Consider the following 18855-nt stretch of genomic DNA (forward strand, 5'->3'; position numbering starts at 1 on the left):
TTTGGTTTTGACAATAGAAAAATCAATATTTTTTTCTCTCTTTTTAAAAATTTAGGTGTATCCAATTAAAACAGGCAATCGATGAAAATAAAAATGCTCTTCAGAAATTAAACAAAGTAAGTATTACAGACACTCATATCCCAGAACATCTGTTTCACAGATGTTTCCATGCAGACCGACTATCCATTTGGGAACCTGCGGACCCGTTTCACAGATGCGGAAACAGGCTCCAGAGGCGGAGCAGCTTTCCCATCTCACTGCCCGGGTGGGGGTGCTTGGGAGGGGCTCCACTTTATGACAAAGCCATCTGCCTGGGATGTAGCCCTTCCCACTGCAGAGTGTCTGCAGGACCTAGAAGGGAACAAAACAAAAAGCAAGTAATTTAATTTTTCGTTTGGTTTACATTCTAACTAATTATCTACATTTCTTTTCATCTTATTTGCCTAAGGGAGGCCTAGTCTCATACTGCTATTTACTTTGTCTTCTAGCATGTATAGGAGTTGTCTTTTTTTTTTTAAGTAAATGCAATAGAAAACAAATACATTTTTCAGTGAAATGGACTCATGTTCTCTCCAGGCCGATGAACCTGCACCTGTTGGAAACTATCATCAGAAAAAGGAGGAGGAGCTCAGTCTCTTGGACAACCTGACCCACCAACTGCAGGAACTTGCCGTGTCCATAAGCAGAGAAAGTAGAACTGAGTATGCTTCTTCCCTTCCTTCTTTCAGATATGAGGTCACCAGTTTTAGTATTTGGATACAGACACAACAGTACAGATATAAACAAGTGGCTGTAACAGGATAATCAGCGGACACTGGTCACAGAGCACAGTAGACAGTGTGAGAGCCCAGGAGTCATGCAGAAGACCTCAGTCCTGCTTGGGTGATGTTCAGTGATGTCAAACAGACATGTTGTATATTTTAGAGCTGTTTCTGGTTAGAAGGTTAAGTCCAATACCAGCTACTTTGTCCTTCTCAGTACTGGAAATCAGTGGGAGTTCTAGAGTCCTTGCACATCCATCCTTAGCATTATCCCAGGATACAGCATAAAAATAAGGGAACATCATTTGAAGACTCTGAATAGTTGATATGTTCCTTTCTGCTTCCTACAAATTTGGTTTGTTTACACTATCAGGTTCCTTTCTACTTTGCAAAGGCTGTTACCTCCTCTCCAGCAGGAAGCAGCGCATGTTTCTGCCTCCAGCTTTCAAAGAATAGTTAGGAGAACGTATGCAAGTAGACGATCCAGATAATTTTTTTTTTACATATGAACATTGACATTAAAGGCAGCATCTGTATTTTCATACATTTTCACACATTTGTTTATTTACTTTTCAGATCTCGGCTTTGTTCCCCAACTAGATGATAAATTACCTGAGGGCAAAGTTGTGACTTCCCTTCTTTCCCCCTCCCATGAGATCTGACACTTTCTGCTGTAGTCTTTGTACGAATACTACACAGCACTTCAGCAGTATGTTTGGGGCCACTTTAAATGATAGAATTGCCAACAAAAGGCACAAAAGTGCAAAATTCCTGGCACTAAATAGACTGTAAAAAGGATACTTGTTTTCAATCCAAGAGCTGAAAAAAGAAGGCAGAGTGTCGCCTTGTTCAACCTCAGCTGTGAGCCTGTCCATTGGGCAACTTGAACTTTTTGCTGCTTTGCACTCATCTGTGCATCTACACAGAAGCACTGCAAGTGTTGATTGGGGGTTACCAGATACATTTTAGCAAGTAGGTGAATTTACAAATACGGAATCTGTAAATAGTAAGGATCAACTCTATGCAGAAGTCAATATGTGACAACAGAGGCACAGGAGTAGCTAAAAGGGCCGGAAGGTACATGGGATATCATCTTAAAGGTCTTTCATTTTGGGTGAAATGTAATATTAATTCAGGTTAGACTATGATAAGTTAGGGATGCATATTGTAAAACCTAGAGCAATCACTACTAAATAAGATAAAGAAGTAGCTAAGAAAACCAACATAAACAATAAAATGAAATCCTAAACATGACCGTTTTTTTTTTTTTTTTAAACATGACCGTTTTAAAGGTAAGTTTCCCTAATGTAAGCTGTAGGAGAGCAAAGGTCTCTGTTTTGTTGTCGTCTCCCAAGCACACAGTGTCTGTCACACAATAGTCCTGTAAACATTTGATGACTTTGCTAATGTTGAATGAATAAGTAACGCTCAGAGATTTAGCAACATATCCCAGTCAGTATTATTTGCACTCCTCTCGCTTCCCTCACCTTTCATTTTACCTCCTTCATCTTTCCAAAAAGTCTTACTCTTCCTCCCTAATGCTGTTTTCTTAGTCCATACTGTGGCCCTGTATCACTCTTCACAGCGACCTTTCCTTTAGCCCTTCCTCCAGTCTGTTCCCCACGTGTAGCCATCTTTCTAAAGTGCGGAGCAGATGCTGCCCTTCCCTCACTTCATCTTAGGACTGCCTTACAGATGGCGCTCACCTGGCTACATTCTGCTCACCTCTTCGCAGCCTCACCTCTCCCATTTCTCCAAACCTTGTCCTGCCATTCATGACCTGCTTGAGGTTCCCTGATCTTGAGCCTCCTTTCTCTCTCCTTCCCTCCCCCTCTTTGCTACTTCCTTTTACCTGATTAACTCTAACTCATCTCTCAAGACCTATTTCTGAGTCTTTCCTGATCTGCAGCCATGTGGTCTAAGTTAGGTGCCCCTCTTGTGTTTTCTTAGCATCCTGTGTGTGCCTCCACGCTAGTACCTATTGAGCTCTAGAGTAACTATCCATTTCCTAGATTCTCCTTGGGGACGGGCATTGTGTCTGGCTTACCTTTGTAGCCACTGTGTCTGACACGGACCAGCATCATCAGCACTGACCTTTATTACAAGCTTGCTGTGATAAGGGGCAGACATTCTTCCAAACACTGCGAGTCGGTAACTTATATACTCCTCATGAAGCAAGTGCTATTATTATCTCCACTTTATCAATGAGAAATGAGGAGCTTATGATTTACTGCCTGTAAATCACAGTTATTCCTCAGCAAGAAGGAGTAGAGCCAGAATTTAAACTCAGAGCCCGTGCTCTAAGCACTGTGTGCTAATGCTCAAGCAGTTTGCTGAGTGGATGAATCCAAGACTAGACTACAAGTCTCTTGGCCTCTAGTCCAGCGCATGCTCTACCCTGTCACTTACTTTCCTGCTATATAATTCCTTCACCACTCAGTCCTTCAAGTCCCATATTCTTAGCTCGATGTTAGAAACTATTAGCCGTGCTTTTTCCTTATTTTCTTTATTTGCTAGTTTCAAATATGGCCAATTCTTCTATGTAGAGAAGTTACACTCATACTTCATCTCTTCTTAAGTACTATTTCAAGTGATCCTTGAAATAGAATTATTTTTTTGCAGAATTGAGGCACTTACCGAAAGAGAGGAAGATAAAGATTTTGCTGAAGAAGATGAAGAAGACAACGATGTTGATAAAGAAGAAAGTGAAGAAAGTAGTGAGGAGGAAGAAGAAACAGAAGAGGAAGAGGAAGAGAAACAGGAAAATGAATCTCAGCGGCAGGCAACAGATGAAGAATACATTGCTGTTGGAGATTTTACTGCTCAGCAGGCTGGGGACCTTACATTTAAGGCAGGTAGAAACAAGACTGGAACCTAAGCTCAGGACCAATTTGCATACCTAACAGAATAAGGAGATTCTACCTGGGTACCTGTGTTACAAATTCCTGATACTAAGTTTTTGGACACTCAATCCATTTAAATAAGTAATAGTTATGATTTAATAGGCAGTAGTCATGTGAAATTGTTACCAAAGTTACATGGTAGTAAAATGGTAAAAGAGTAATAATACTCTTCTACTTTTTATTTTATTTATTTATTATCCTTTTAAGACTTTTTGTTAATTTAATTTTTCAATTGCAGTTTACATTCAGTATTCTTTTTTTTAAATTTAATCTTTATTGTTCAGATTATTACAATTGTTTCTCCTTTTTCCCCCCATAGCTCCCCTCCACCCGGTTCCCACCCCACCCTCTGCCCTTACCTCCTCCGCACTGTCCTCATCCATAGGTGTACGATTTTTGTCCAGTCTCTTCCCATATCCCGCCCCCCATACCCCTTTCCCCTGAGAATTATCAGTCCACTCCCTTACTATGCCCCTGATTCTATTATATTCACCAGTTTATTCTGTTCATCAGATTTTTAATTCACTTGATTTTTAGGTTCACTTGTAGATAGATATGTATTTGTTCATAATTTTTATCTTTACTTTTTTCTTCTTCCTCTTCTTAAAGAATACCTTTCAGCATTTCATATAATACTGGTTTGGCGGTGATGAACTTCTTTAGCTTTTTCTTATCTGTGAAGCTCTTTATCTGACCTTCAATTCTGAATGATAACTTTGCTGGGTAGAGTAATCTTGGTTGTAGGTCCTTGCTATTCATCACTTTGAATATTTCTTGCCACTCCTGACTGGCCTGCATAGTTTCTGTTGAGAAATCAGCTGACAGTCGTATGGGTGCTCCCTTGTAGATAATTAATTGTTTTTCTCTTGCTGCTTTTAATATTCTCTCTTTGTCTTTTGCTCTTGGCATTTTAATTATGATGTATCTTGGTGTGGTCCTCTTTGGATTCCTTTTGTTTGGGGTTCTGTGCGCTTCCTGGACTTGTAAGTCTATTTCTTTCACCAGTTGGGGGAAGTTTTCAGTCATTATTTCTTCAAATAGGTTTTCAGTATCTTGCTCTCTCTCTTCTTCTGGCACCCCCATAATTCTGATGTTGGTACACTTGAAGTTGTCCCAGAGGCTCCTTACACTATCTTCAAATTTTTGGATTCTTTTTTCTTTTTGCTTTTCTGGTTGAGTGTTTTTTGCTTCTTTGTATTTCATATCTTTGACTTGATTCTTGTGTTCCTCTAGTCTGCTGTTGGGTCTCAGTATAATATTTTTTATTTCAGTCAGTGTATGTTTAATTTCTAGTTGGTCCTTTTTCATATCCTCAAGGGTCTCACTAAATTTATCGGCCTTTTCTAGGATATTCTTGAAAAGCCTTATAACCGTGGTTTTGAATTCTATATCCAGTCATTTTTTTTCCCTCTGTTTCTTTCGTTTGTGATCTATTTCTTTGTCTCTGCATTTTCGTTGCTTCCCTGAGTTGGTAGGGTAGCTTTGTGTGCTAGGTTTCCTATATGGCCCAGGGGGTCGGCCTCCCCAGTTAACCTGAGATGGACACTCTTGGTGAACCCCTTTGTGGACTGTGTGTACAGCCTTGTTGTAGTTAAGTCTTGATTGTTGTTGGTATCACTGGGATGAATTGACCTCCAGGCCAGTTGGATGTGAGGATCAGCTGTGTCTATGCTGGGAGAAGTTCGGTGCTGGAGACAGCCTTATAGGATTAGACTTGCAAAATTGCAAAAGCCTCTGTGCTCAGCTTGGATGGGGCAGAGTCTCAGGGCGGAGCAGACAGTCTTGGCTTCCCGTCAGCCCTGCCCTTGCGTCCTCGCCTCCAGACCTCTGCCTTCTGCGGCTCCCCTCAGTTTTCACCTGACAGTCCAGATTTCCCCCGTAAGAGCGTGGGTCCCCAGGGGCTCGCCCGGAACTGGGGTTCAGTGCAGTCAGGAGCTTCGGACTCCCTTCCGCTAGGGAATGCCTGTGGCAACCTCCGCATTCTGTGTTTTCTGCGAGCACTCGCATGCGCGCGCCTCCATACCCCTGCCCGCCGCAGCTCCCCCGAGTCTCCGAGTTTCCATGTGCCTTTCTCTCTACCTGACAGTCCAGACTCCCCCTGTATGAGCCTGGGTCCACGGGGTTTCGCCCAGAACTGGGGTTCAGTGCAGTCGGAATTGGGGTTCAGTGCAGTCGGGGGCTTCCTTCCCCCTCCTGCCAGATAAAGTCAGCCAGGCACTCAGCCGCCCTTCCTTTCTGCGCGCGTGTCTCCGTACCTCAGCACTTTGTCGCTCCTCTGATTCTCCGTGAGCTTTTCTCTTTCCTTCTAGTTGTATAATTTCCACTCAGCCAGCCTTCCTGTGGTTCTGCATGATGTCCGTTCTGTCTTTCAGTTGTAGTTTTGAAATTGTTGTGCGAGGCAGCAGTTTACGTGCTTACCTCTGCTGCCATCTTGGTTTCTCACATTCAGTATTTTTTTGTATTAGTTTCAGATGTACAGCATAGTGGTCAGACAATCATATCCTTTACAAAGTGGCCAACCTGATATTTCAGTGGCCTACCTGGCACCATACTTAGTTATTAAAATATTATTTCCTATGTTCCCTATGCTGTACTTTATATCTGATGACTATTTTGTAATGATTACTTTGTACTTCTTAATCCTATTTCACTTTTTTCACCCAGTACCCTGAATCCTCTCTCCTCTGGCAACCATCAATTGGTTCTCTGTGTCTATGAGTCTGTTTCAGTTTTGTTTGTTTATTTATTTTGTTCTTTAGATTCCATATATACGTGGAATCAGATAGTATTTTTTTTTCTCTGACTGGCTTATTTTACTTAGTACAATGCCCTCTATGTCTATCCATGCTATTGCAAATAGTAAGATTTTGTTCTTTTTTATGACTGAGTAATATTCCATTGTATATATGTACTATAGCTTTTTTATCTACTCATCTATTGATTGGTACTTGAGTTGCTTCCATATTTTGGCTATTGTAAATAATGCTGCAGTGGACATAGGGGTTCATATATTCTTTTAAATTAGTACTCTGGGTTTCTTTGGATATATACCCAGAAGTGGAATTGCTGGGTCATAAGGTAGTTCCATTTTTAATTTTTTGAGAAAAAATACTGTTTTCCACTCTGCATTCTCACCAACAGTACACAAGGGTTCCCTTTTCTCCACATCCTCACCAACACTTGTTTGTTGATTTATTGATGTTAGCCATTCAGACAAGTGTGAGATTTTAATTTGCATTGTGGTTTTAATTTGCATCTCTTTGATGATTAGTGACATTGAGCATCTTTGCATATGTCTATTGGCCATCTGTATGTCCTTTTTGGAGAATTGTCTATTCAAGTCCTTTGCCCATTTCTTTTTTTTTTTTTATATTTTATTTATATTTTACAGAGAGGAAGGGAGAGGGACAGAGAGTTAGAAACATCGATGAGAGAGAGACATCGATCAGCTGCCTCCTGCACACCTCCCACTGGGGATGTGCCCGCAACCAAGGTACATGCTCTTGACCGGAATCGAACCCGGGACCCTTCAGTCCGCAGGCCGACGCTCCATCCACTGAGCCAAACCGGCTTCGGCATGCCCATTTCTTAACTGGATTGTTTTTTGGTATTAATTTTCATAAGTTCTTTATAAATTTTGGATATTAACCCCTTATCAGATGTATGGGCAAATATGTTTTCCATCAGTGGGTTGTCTTTTCATTTTGTTGATGGTTTTCTTTTCTGCACAAAACTTTTTTAATTTGATATAGTCCCATTTGTTTATTTATTTATTTACTTATTTATTTTTCCCATGCTTGAGGCAATATATCAGAAAAATAATCGCTCTGAGAAATGTTCAAGATTTTACTGCCTATGTTTTCTTCTAGGATTTTTATGGTTTTGAGTCTAATATTTAAGTCTTTTTAAAAAATATTCTCCTGTATTTATTATTATTTTTAAAAAATATTTTTATTGATTTCAGAGAGGAAGGGAGAGGACGAGAGAGATAGATGCATCAATGATGAGAGAGAATCATTGATTGGATGCCTCCTGCATGCTGCCTACTGGGGATTGAACCCACAACCCGGGCATCTGTCCTTGATTGTAATTGAACCCAGGACCCTTCAGTGTGCAGGCCAATACTGAGCCAAACCAGCTAAGGCTAACAATTAAATCTTTAATCCATTTTGAGTTTATTCTTGTGTATGGTGTAAGAAGGTGGTGTAGTTTCATTTTTTAACATGTATCTGTCCTTTAACCAACACTATTTATTGAATAGACTTTACCCTACTGTATGGTCTTGCCTCCTTTGTCATATATTAATTGACCATATAGTCAATTAATACTTATTTCTAGGCCCTCTATTCAGTTCCATTGATCTATGTGTCTATTTTTATGCCAGTACCATGATATTATTATTTTAAAAATATATTTTTATTGATTTCAGAGAAGGAGAGCGGAAGAGAGATAGAAACATCAATGATGAGAGAGAATCATTGATAAGCTGCCTCCTGCAAGCCCCGACTGGGGATCAAGCTGAAACCCAGGATGTGCCTGACTGGAATCGAACCATGACCTCTTGGTTCCTAGGTTGATGCTCAACCACTGAGCCATGCCAGCCAGGCTCATGTTCTTTTTATTAATATACCTTGTAGGATAGTTTCTTTTAATGTGTTTTCTTTTTTAAAAAATTTGTTCTTCCTTGTATTATAGTTTGATATCAGGTGTATCTCTGACTTTGTTTCTGCCCCCTCCTGCCCCCCTTGAGATTGCTGTGGGTATTTGGGGTATTTTGTGGTTCCAAATAAATTTTGGGATTTTTTTTGTTCTACTTTCGTGGAAAACACTATTGGCATTTTGATGGGGATTGCATTGAATCTACAGATTGCTTTGGGTAGTATGGACATTTTAGCAATATTAATTCTTCTTATCCATGAGCACAATATATGCTTCCATTTATTTGTAACTTTTTAAAAAAATATATTTTTATTGATTTCAGAGAGGAAGGGAGAGAGAGAGATTGAAATATCAATGATGACAGAGAATTGGCTTCCTCCTGCACACCCCTCACTGGGGATCCAGCCTGCAACCCTGGCATGTGCTCCGACTGGGAATCGAACCATGATGTCCTGGTTCATAGTTCAATGTTCAACCACTGACCCACGCCAGCCCAGCAGGATTCTGATGCCTTTTTTAAAAAAAAAATATATTTTAATTGATTTTTTACAGAGAGGAAGGGAGAGGTATAGAGAGCTAGAAACATCGATGAGAGAGAAACATTGACCAGCTGCCTCTTGCACACCTCCTACTGGGGATGTGCCCGCAACCAAGCTACGTGCCCTTGACCAGAATCGAACCTGGGACCCTTCAGTCCGCAGGCCAATGCTCTATCCACTGAGCCAAACCGGTTTTGGCCTTTTATTTGTATCTTATTCAGTTTCTTTTCTTTTTCTTTTTCTTTTTTTAAATTTAATAAATCCTTATTGTTCAGATTATTACAACTGTTCCTCTTTTTCCCCCCATAGCTCCCCTACACCCGGTTCCCACCTCACCCTCTGCCCTTACCCCCCCTCCACTGTCCTCATCCATAGGTGTACGATTTTTGTTCAGTCTCTTCCTGCACCCCTTTCCCCCTGAGAATTGTCAGTCCACTCCCTTTCTATGCCCCTGATTCTATTATATTCACCAGATTATTCTGTTCATCAGATTTTTAATTCACTTGATTTTTAGATTCACTTGTTGATAGATATGTATTTGTTGTTCATAAATTTTTATCTTTACCTTTTTCTTCTTCTTCCTCTTCTTAAAGAATACCTTTCAGCATTTCATATAATACTGGTTTGGCGGTGATGAACTCCTTTAGCTTTTTCTTATCTGTGAAGCTCTTTATCTGCCCTTCAATTCTGAATGATAGCTTTGCTGGGTAGAGTAATCTTGGTTGTAGGTTCTTGCTATTCATCACTTTGAATATTTCTTGCCACTCCTGACTGGCCTGCATAGTTTCTGTTGAGAAATCAGCTGACAGTCGTATGGGTGCTCCCTTGTAGGTAATTAATTGTTTTTCTCTTGCTGCTTTTAATATTCTCTCTTTGTCTTTTGCTCTTGGCATTTTAATTATGATGTATCTTGGTGTGGTCCTCTTTGGATTCCTTTTGTTTGGGGTTCTGTGCGCTTCCTGGACTTGTAAGTCTATTTCTTTCACCAGTTGGGGGAAGTTTTCAGTCATTATTTCTTCAAATAGGTTTTCAGTATCTTGCTCTCTCTCTTCTTCTGGCACCCCCATAATTCTGATGTTGGTACGCTTGATGTTGTTCCAGAGGCTCCTTACACTATCTTCAAATTTTTGGATTCTTTTTTCTTTTTGCTTTTCTGGTTGAGTGTTTTTTGCTTCTTTGTATTTCAAATCTTTGACTTGATTCTTGCATTCCTCTAGTCTGCTGTTGGGTCTCTGTATAATATTTTTTTATTTCAGTCAGTGTATGTTTAATTTCTAGTTGTTTTTTTTTCATATCCTTGTGGGTCTCGCTAAATTTATCGGCCTTTTCTAGAAAATTCTTGAAAAACCTTATAACCGTGGTTTTGAACTCTATATCCAGTCATTTGCTTTCCTCCATTTCTTTCATTTGTGATCTGTTTCTTTGTCTCTGCATTTTGGCTGCTTCCCTGAGTTGATAGAGTGGCTTTGAGTGCTAGGTGTCCTATAGGTCCCAGTGGCTCAGCCTCCCCAGTCACCTGAGGTGGACACTCTTTTTTTTTTTTTTAAATATATTTTATTGATATTTTACAGAGAGGAAGGGAGAGGGATAGAGAGTTAGAAACATCGACGAGAGAGAAACATCGATCAGTTGCCCTTGACCGGAATCGAACCCGGGACCTTTCAGTCCACAGGCCAACGCTCTATCCACTGAGCCAAACCGGTTTTGGCTGAGGTGGACACTCTTGGTGAACCTTTTTGTGGGCTGTGCGCACAGTCTTGTTGTAGTTAAGCCTTGATTGTTGCTGGTATCACTGGGAGGAATTGACCTCCAGCCAATTGGCTGTGAGGATCAGCTGTGTCTACGCTGGGAGAACTTCTGTGCTGGAGACACCCTTATGAGACACGACTTGCAAAAGCCTCTGTGCTCAGCTTGGATGGGGTGGAGTTTCAGGGCGGAACAAACAGCATTGGTTTCCCGTCAGCCCTGCCCTATTAGGCCCCTTTGTCTCAGTGTCCCGTGGTAATCACTGCAAACACCTCTGAGAGAAAGCCACCCTCAAGTTTCGCCCGCTGCCAGACAGTACATTTTCTCCCCGAATGAGTCTGGGTCCCCAGAGTCTTGCCGGGAACTGGAGTTCAGTGCAGTTAGGAGCTTTTGTCTCCCTCTCGCTTAAGAAAGCCAGCCGCGTACTCAGTTGCTTGCCCTCTCTGTGCGTGCGCCTCGGTACCTCTGCCTTCCACAGTTCCTCTGAGTCTCAGTGTGCTTTTCTCTTTCCTTCTAGTTGTAGAATTTCCATTCAGCCAGCCTTTCTGTGGTTCTGGTTGATGTCCATTTTGTCTTTTAGTTGTAGTTTTGAAATTGTTGTGCGAGGTAGCAGTTTAGGTGTTTACCTATGCCACCATCTTGGTTTCTCTTTATTCAGTTTCTAATAATTTCCTGAGTACAGGTCTTTTACCTCCTTTGTTATGTTTATTTCTAGTTATTTTTTAAATTTTTAAATATTTTTATTGATTTCAGAGAGGAAGGGAGAGGGAGATAGAAACATCAATGATGAGAGAGAATCAATGATTGGCTGCCTTCTGCACTCCACACTGAGGATCAAGCCCACAACCAAGGCATTTGCCCTTGACCAAAATTGAACCCGGGATCCTTCAGTCCACAGGTCGATGCTTTACCCACTGAGCCAAACTGGCTAGGGCTATTTCTAGTTATTTTTTTGATGCAATTGTAAATGGGATTATTTTCTTAGTTTCCCTTTCTGATAGTTCATTATCTATCTATCTATATAAAAGCCCAGTGACCAGAATTACGCAATGACCAGAACAACCGGAACTACTGGTGGCTATGACACACGCTGCAGCAGCCAACTGGCCTCATCTAGGCCCTCATCGCCTCCCACTCTGGCCGGCACCCACCCCATGATTGGCCTCCAACACCCCGATTGGGGGTGGGGCCAGCCGGCCAACTGCTCACGGCCCCTCCCCCAGCTGGCCCCACCCAGATTGGCCCCAATACCCTGATTGGGGGCAGGGCCAACCAGCCAATCGCTCATGGCCCCTCCCCCCAGATGGCCCCGCCCCTGAATGGTCCCCCTCGATCAGGGGCGGGGGCAGCTGACCAACTGCCCATGGCCCCTTCCCTCTGCTGGCCCAGCCCAATGGGCCCCCATAGGGGCGGGCCGGCTGGACCCCACCCATGCATGAGTTTGTGCACCGGAACTCTAGTCCTATATAATAAAAGGTTAATATGCAAATCGACCTAACGGTGGAACGACCGGTCACTATGATGCACACTGAACACCAGGGGGCAGATGCTCAATGCAGGAGCTTCCCTTTGGTGGTCAGTGTGCTCCCACATGGGGAGTGCTGTTCAGCCACAAGCTGGGCTGATGGCCGGAGAGCGCAGTGGCCCACCTCTGCAGCAGCACTAAGGATGTCCGACTGCAGCTTAGGCTCCCTGTGGGGAGCGAGCCTAAGCTGTCAGTTAGACATCTCCCAAGGGCTCTTGGACTGTGAAAGGGTGCAGGCGGGGCTGAGCGACGCCCCCCACCTCACAGTGCACGAATGTCATGCACTGGGCCTCTAGTCTACTAGTCCTATATAATAAAGGCATAGTATGCAAATTGTCCCCTCAATCACAATTCTTCCAGGAGTTCAACCAGGGGGCAGGCCGGCCGGGGGAAGGGAGAGAAGTCCCAGCTGGCAGCTGGCAACGGCTAGGGACCCTACCAGTGCACGAATTTTGTGCAGTGGGCCTCTAGTATATAATAAAAGCCTAAGTGACCGTTATGGCAGGATGACCAGAACGACCGGTCACTATGAGGCACACGGACCACCAGGGAGCAGACTCTCAATGCAGGAACTGCCCCCTGTTTGTCAGTGCACTTCCGCAGTGCTGCTTAGCCAGAAGCAAGCGCAGCAGTGGTGGTGGGAGCCTCTCCTGCCTCCATGGCAGTGCTAAGGAAGGAGCAGTGAGCAGGTGGGCGGTGAGGGGCAAGGGGTCCCGGACTGTGAGAGGGATGTCCGACTACTGCGGGGAGTGGGCCTAAGACAGCAGGCGAACATCCTTCGAGGTGTCCTGGATTGCAAGAGGGCACAGGCCGGGCTGAGGGACCCCTCCCCCTCAATCCAGTGCATGATTTTTGTACACTGGGCCTCTAGTTGATGTATAAAAATACAACTGATTTCTGAATATTTTGTGTCCTGCTACTTTACTGAATTAATTTATCAGTTCTAGTGGTTTTATGGTAGAATCTTATGGTTCTCTACATACAGTATCATGTCATCTGCAAATAATGCCAGTTTTCTTTTTTCCTTTCCAATTTGGATGCCTTTTATTTCTTCTTGTCTGGTTGCTGTGGCTAGGACTTCCAGTACTATGTTGAATAAGAGTGGTATAAGTGTACATCCCTGTCTTGTTCCTGATCTTAAGGGAAATGCTTTTAGTTTTTCCCATTGAGTATGATGTTGGCTGTGAGTTTGCCATATCTGTTGAGATATGTCCCCTCTATTTCCACTTTGCTGAGAGTTTTTATCATAAGTGGGTGCTGGATTTTGTCACATGCTTTTCTTGTATCTATTGATATGACCATACGATTTTTATCCTTCATTATATTTTTAAAAATAGTTTTAATGTTGGTAATTCTTATTTTAAGAGTAAAATTTAATTAATTTTTTTTTACTTTGTTTTTCTTTAAGAAAGGGGAAATTCTCCTTATAATTGAAAAACACCCTGATGGTTGGTGGATGGCTAAAAATGCCAAAGGAAACAAAGGTCTCGTTCCCAGAACCTACCTGGAGGTTAGTATTTTTGCTTATTCTTTCCTTTCCTCCTTCAACACCTTTTCATTTTTCATAAAAGTTAAGCTTTATTCTTGGATCAACTGACTATTGAATTACTTGATGTGTAGAATTCACTTTAATTTTGAGGAACAGGGCATGGGGATATATTGTGTGCTAAGAGTCCTGGGATCTGTGAGTGTTCTCATGCAGGTGAGGCCTACAATGTCATCTCACAATCAAGATGCTGTGGGTTCGTGCTGGTCATAAAAATTAATCGAGGTTTATTATTTGTTGTAAAGCAAAACCACAGTTAACTTTGTGTTTACTTCCACGCATATATGATCCCAACTAGGATATGAACATACTCTACATTCATGTTTGTGACCTATTGTTTTTCATATTTCATGAAATAGCGTGGTCATTTTCTGTGACAATACACATAGATAATCTGTTGGGATCAGTGCTGTTTAATAGAAATCTAATGCAAACTATAAATATAATTAAGATTTTTCTAGTAACCACACTGAGATGTCTTTTTTCCCCTGACACCACTTCTAACCAACTATGTGGTTTTCCCTAAAACCAAATAAGTGTTGTTTTCCACACCAATTGTCTGAAACCAACCAGGGGTCCAACAGTTCAATTCAGTTCTGACACTAACTTCTGGAATTAGCAGACGCCCCAGGTAAGGACTCAGCCCACAAATATTTCAGATGCCAGTCTCAAGTCCTGGGAGCCTCCTGTATTTGTGAGTAACAGCTATAAATTCGGTGGTTCCTACAGCCCTCCTCAGCTTTGAGAATTTGCTAGGGACTCACAGACCTCAGGAAAACAGCTTACTTGTGTTTATCAGGTTATTATGAAGGACCCGACTCAGGAAGAGGTGCCCAGGGTGTGGGAGGTGGAGGGAGTGGGACCTGGGACTTCCATGCCCGCTCTGTGTGCCACACCCCCCAGCACTTGGAAGTGGTCCCCACCCGGAAGCTCCCTAAACCCCGTCCTTTAGGGGGTTTATAGAGGTTTCATTATGTGGACATGAGATTAAAGCCTTGGCCATTGGTGACTGAATTCCCTCTCCAGATCCTCTCCCCTCCCTGAAGTGGGGAAGGGTGTGGTGAAAGTTCCAGTCCTCTAATCACAGGGTTGGTTTCTCTGGCAAACAGCACCCCCTCCCATCACCGCATTAGCATAAACTCAAGTATGGTTATGAAGAACAGGACACTTCTGTCAGTCAGGACATTCCAAGGGTTTTAGGAACTCTTGCCAAGAACTGGGAATAAAGACCAAATATATATTTTTCATTACACCACATATTTAAAAAAGTAAAAAAGAAACAGGTGATATGATTTTTAATAATATATTGTATATTATTCAACATATCAAAAATAGTACCATTTCAACATCTGATCAATAGTAAAAAATTATTTTTTTATGCTAAGTTCGAATTCCTGTGTGTATTTTATACTTACTGGTAAATAGTGCATCTCATTTTGGAGGAGTTGCAGCAGCTACAGGAGGCGAGTGGCTGTCCTATCCCACAATGGGTCTGGCTCATCTTTTCAATGTCAGCAGTGTCTTCCAGCTTCACAAGTGGACATTCAGGTTGTTTCTGCCTATCACAGCTATCAATTTTGTGGTGAAGAAGCTATGGTTAGCTTCCATTATGAGTTACAAGAGATCCCCAAATAGTGGCTTAAGTTAGATAGCAGATTTCTCTCGCGCTTGGCAAAAGGTGGAGGTAGCAGTCAAAGGGTGCTGAGGCCCCAGCTAATGTTTCCCTCTGGGCAGTGGGGGCAGCTCTCCCAGGGTTGTCTCTGTAGGTTAAGTTGGCTGCTAGATCTTTTAACAGTTCCTAACAGTAAAATAGGAGGAAAGGGAACAAGATGTCAAAATGCCCAAACTTCCATCTTTTTAAGACTATTTCCAGTTCTTTTCAACATCTAGCAGCAAGAAGGGCTTGGAAACTGTAGTCTCTCTGCTGGCTCCTTGCTGAAGTGAGGGATTCTGTTAGAAAGGAGGAGGTGGCCCTGACCGGTTTGGCTCAGTGGCTAGAGCGTCGGCCTGCGGACTCAAGGGTCCCAGGTTCGATTCTGGTCAAGGGCATGTACCTTGGTTGCGGGCCCATACCCAGTAGGGAGTGTGCAGGAGGCAGCTGATTGATGTTTCTCTCTCATCGATGTTTCTAACTCTCTATCCCTCTCTCTTTCTCTCTGTAAAAAATATTTAAAGAAAAAAAAAAAAGAAAGGAGGAGGTGGAGGTTCAGCGGCAGACCCCCCGCAGCCTCTGTGAAGCTCCGTCTATCAGGCGAGTTTGTAAACTCCCTCATTGTTCCCTGGTAGAGCCCCAGATGCTCAGTGCTGGTTCAGAGGGCTTGACCTTTACATTTTGACTTAATTTACTGTTTTGCCTTTCAGAAAGTTAGGCCTACTTGTTCCCCACCGCAGTGTCAAGAGAACATGCTTCCCACACATTTGCAGTCATGGCCATCACCAGTCTTCCTGCCAGTGTAATGGCAAAAAAGGCTTGTGATTGTTTTTTAAAATATATTTTTATTGATTTCAGAGAGGAAGGAAGAGGGAGAGAGAGACAGAAACATCAATGATGAGAGAGAATCATTGATTGGCTGCCTCCTGCATGCTCCCTACTGGGTATTGCCCACAACCCGGGCATGTGCCCTGATCAGTAATCCAATTGTAACTTCCTGGTTCATAGGTAGATGCTCAACCACTGAGCCACACCAGCAGGGCTTGTGATTGTTTTGATTTGCATTCATGGACCTGAGCTTCATGTCATATGCTTTACGACCTTTTCTGTTTCTTCTTTGTAAATTGCCTTTCAGTTCTTTTGACCATTTTTATAAGGGATTTTTAAAACTCTTACTGATTTATTGGCATTTTTGTAATATTTTAATAATAAGGATATTAATTCTTGAAAATTTGTGACAGGTGTTTTCTTTGTTGATTTTCAACCACATTTATTTTTTATGTAGTTAAGTCTGTCAGTGTTTCTTTTCCTGTATGATTTCTGGTTTGGGCATCATAATTGGAAATGGCTTCTCCATCTCAGGATTATTTTCTCCTAATGCTGTTTGAGTTCTTTTTTTTTTTTTTTTTTTAATTTAAATAAATCTTTATTCAGATTATTACAATTATTTCTCCTTTTCCACCCCATAGCTCCCCTCCACCCATTTCCCACCCCACCTTCTGCCCTTACCTCCCCCCCCACTGTCCTCATCCATAGGTGTATGATTTTTGTCCATTCTCTTCATGAACCCCCCATACCCCTTTCCCCCTGAGAATTATCAGTCCACTCCCTTTCTATGCCCCTGATTCTATTATATTCACCAGATTATTCTGTTCCTCGGGTTTTTAATTCACTTGATTTTTAGGTTCGCTTGTTGATAGATATGTATTTGTTGTTCATAATTTTTCTCTTTACTTTTTTCTTCTTCCTCTTCTTTAAGAATACCTTTCAGCATTTCATATAATACTGGTTTGGTGGTGATGAACTCCTTCAGCTTTTTCTTATCTGTGAAGCTCTTTATCTGCCCTTCAATTCTGAATGATAGCTTTGCTGGGTAGAGTAATCTTGGTTGTAGGTTCTTGCTATTCATCACATTGAAAATTTCTTGCCACTCCCGTCTGGCCTGCATAGTTTCTTTTGAGAAGTCAGCTGACAGTCGTATGGGTGCTCCCTTGTAGGTAATTAACTGTTTTTCTCTTGCTGCTTTTAATATTCTCTCTTTGTCTTTTGCTCTTGGCATTTTAATTATGATGTGTCTTGGTGTGGTCCTCTTTGGATTCCTTTTGTTTGGGGTTCTGTGGGCTTCCTGGACTTGTAAGTCTATTTCTTTCACTAGGTGGGGGAAGTTTTCGGTCATTATTTCTTCAAATAGGTTTTCAGTATCTTGCTCTCTCTCTTCTTCTGGCACCCCCATAATTCTGATGTTGGTATGCTTGAAGTTGTCCCAGAGTCTTCTTACATTATCTTCAACTTTTTGGATTTTTTTTTTTGGTTTTTGCTTTTTCGGTTGAGTGTTTTTTGCTTCTTTGTATTTCAATTCTTTGACTTGATTCTTGGGTTCCTTTATTCTGTTTCTGGGTCTCTGTATAATATTTTTTATTTCAGTCAGTGTATGTTTAATTTCTAGTTGGTCCTTTTTCATATCTTCGAGGGTCTCATTATATTTATCGGCCTTTTCTAGGATATTCTTAAAAAGTCTTATAACCGTGGTTTTGAATTCTATATCAAGTCGTTTGTTTTCCTCCATTTCTTTCGTTTGTGATCTGATTCTTTGACCCCGCATTTTCATTGATTCCCTGAGTTGGTAAGGTAGATATTTGTGCTAGGTTTCCAATATGGCCCAGTGGGTCTGCTTCCCCAGTTAACCTGAGGTGGACACTCTTGGTGCACCCCTTTGTGGACTGTGTGTACAGCCTTGTTGTAATTAAGTCTTTATTGTTGTTGGTATCACTGGGAAGAATTCACCTCCGGGCCAGTTGGCTGTAAGGATCAGCTGTGTCTATGCTGGGAGAAGTTCGGTGCTGGAGACAGCCTTATAGGATTAGACTTGCCAAATTGCAATAGCCTCTGTGCTCAGCTTGGATGGGGTGGAGTCTCAGTTTTGGCTTCCTGTCAGCCTTGCCCTTGCGCGCATGTGCGCTTTCAGTCCTCCGCCTTCCCCCGCTCGAGTCTCCGCCTGAGAGTCCAGACTCCCCCCACAAGAGCGTGGGTCCCCAGGGGCTCGCCTGGAACTGGGGTTCACTGCAGTCAGAATCCTCTGACTCCCTTCCACTAGGGAAAGCCTGTGGCAACCTCCGCAGCCTTTGTGCGCACTGGCCCGTGTGCGCCTTCAGACTTCTGCCTTTCCCAGCTCGAGTCTCCGCCCGAGAGTCCAGACTCCCCCGTAAGAGCGTGGGTCCCCAGGGGTTCACCCGGAACTGGGGTTCAGTGCAGTCAGAACTGGGGTTCAGTGCGGTCGGAGGCTTCCTTCCCCCTTCCGCCAGAGAAAGTCAGCCAGGCTCTCAGCCGCCCTTCCTCTCTGCGCGCACAAAGCCCCTTTGCCGTACCTCCAATTCTCTGTGAGCTTTCCTCTTTCCTTCTAGTTGTAGAATTTTCACTCAGCCAGCTTTCCTGTGGTTCTGGATGGTGTCCGTTCTGTCTTTTAGTTGCAGTTTTGAAATTGTTGTGCGAGGCAGCAGTTTAGGTGTTTACCTATGCTGCCATCTT

At 42.6% G+C, this 18855-nt stretch overlaps 1 protein-coding gene across 7 annotated transcripts in view; it reads left to right on the forward strand.

Annotated features, from left to right (window-relative positions):
• The window catches only part of NPHP1 (nephrocystin 1), a 107919-nt gene that overhangs the window by 18064 nt on the left and 71000 nt on the right, over nucleotides 1-18855 (forward strand). For 3 of the 7 annotated variants that reach the window (XR_013961370.1, XM_080683195.1, XM_080683196.1), the window contains exons 3-6: nucleotides 56-116; nucleotides 577-701; nucleotides 3384-3616; nucleotides 13546-13643. Coding sequence is in view for 6 of the 7 variants with exons in the window: in XM_080683195.1 (XP_080539321.1) it covers nucleotides 56-116; nucleotides 577-701; nucleotides 3384-3616; nucleotides 13546-13643 (517 nt within the window). In the remaining variant the exon portion in view is untranslated. Of the gene's footprint in view, nucleotides 1-55; nucleotides 117-576; nucleotides 702-3383; nucleotides 3617-13541; nucleotides 13644-18855 lie in introns of all 7 variants that reach the window. The other 4 variants (XM_080683197.1, XM_080683194.1, XM_080683199.1 and 1 more) reach the window with 2 other exon arrangements.

This window comes from Plecotus auritus, assembly GCF_963455305.1.
Source record: "Plecotus auritus genome assembly, chromosome: 8".
Classification (NCBI taxonomy): Eukaryota; Metazoa; Chordata; class Mammalia; order Chiroptera; family Vespertilionidae; genus Plecotus; species Plecotus auritus.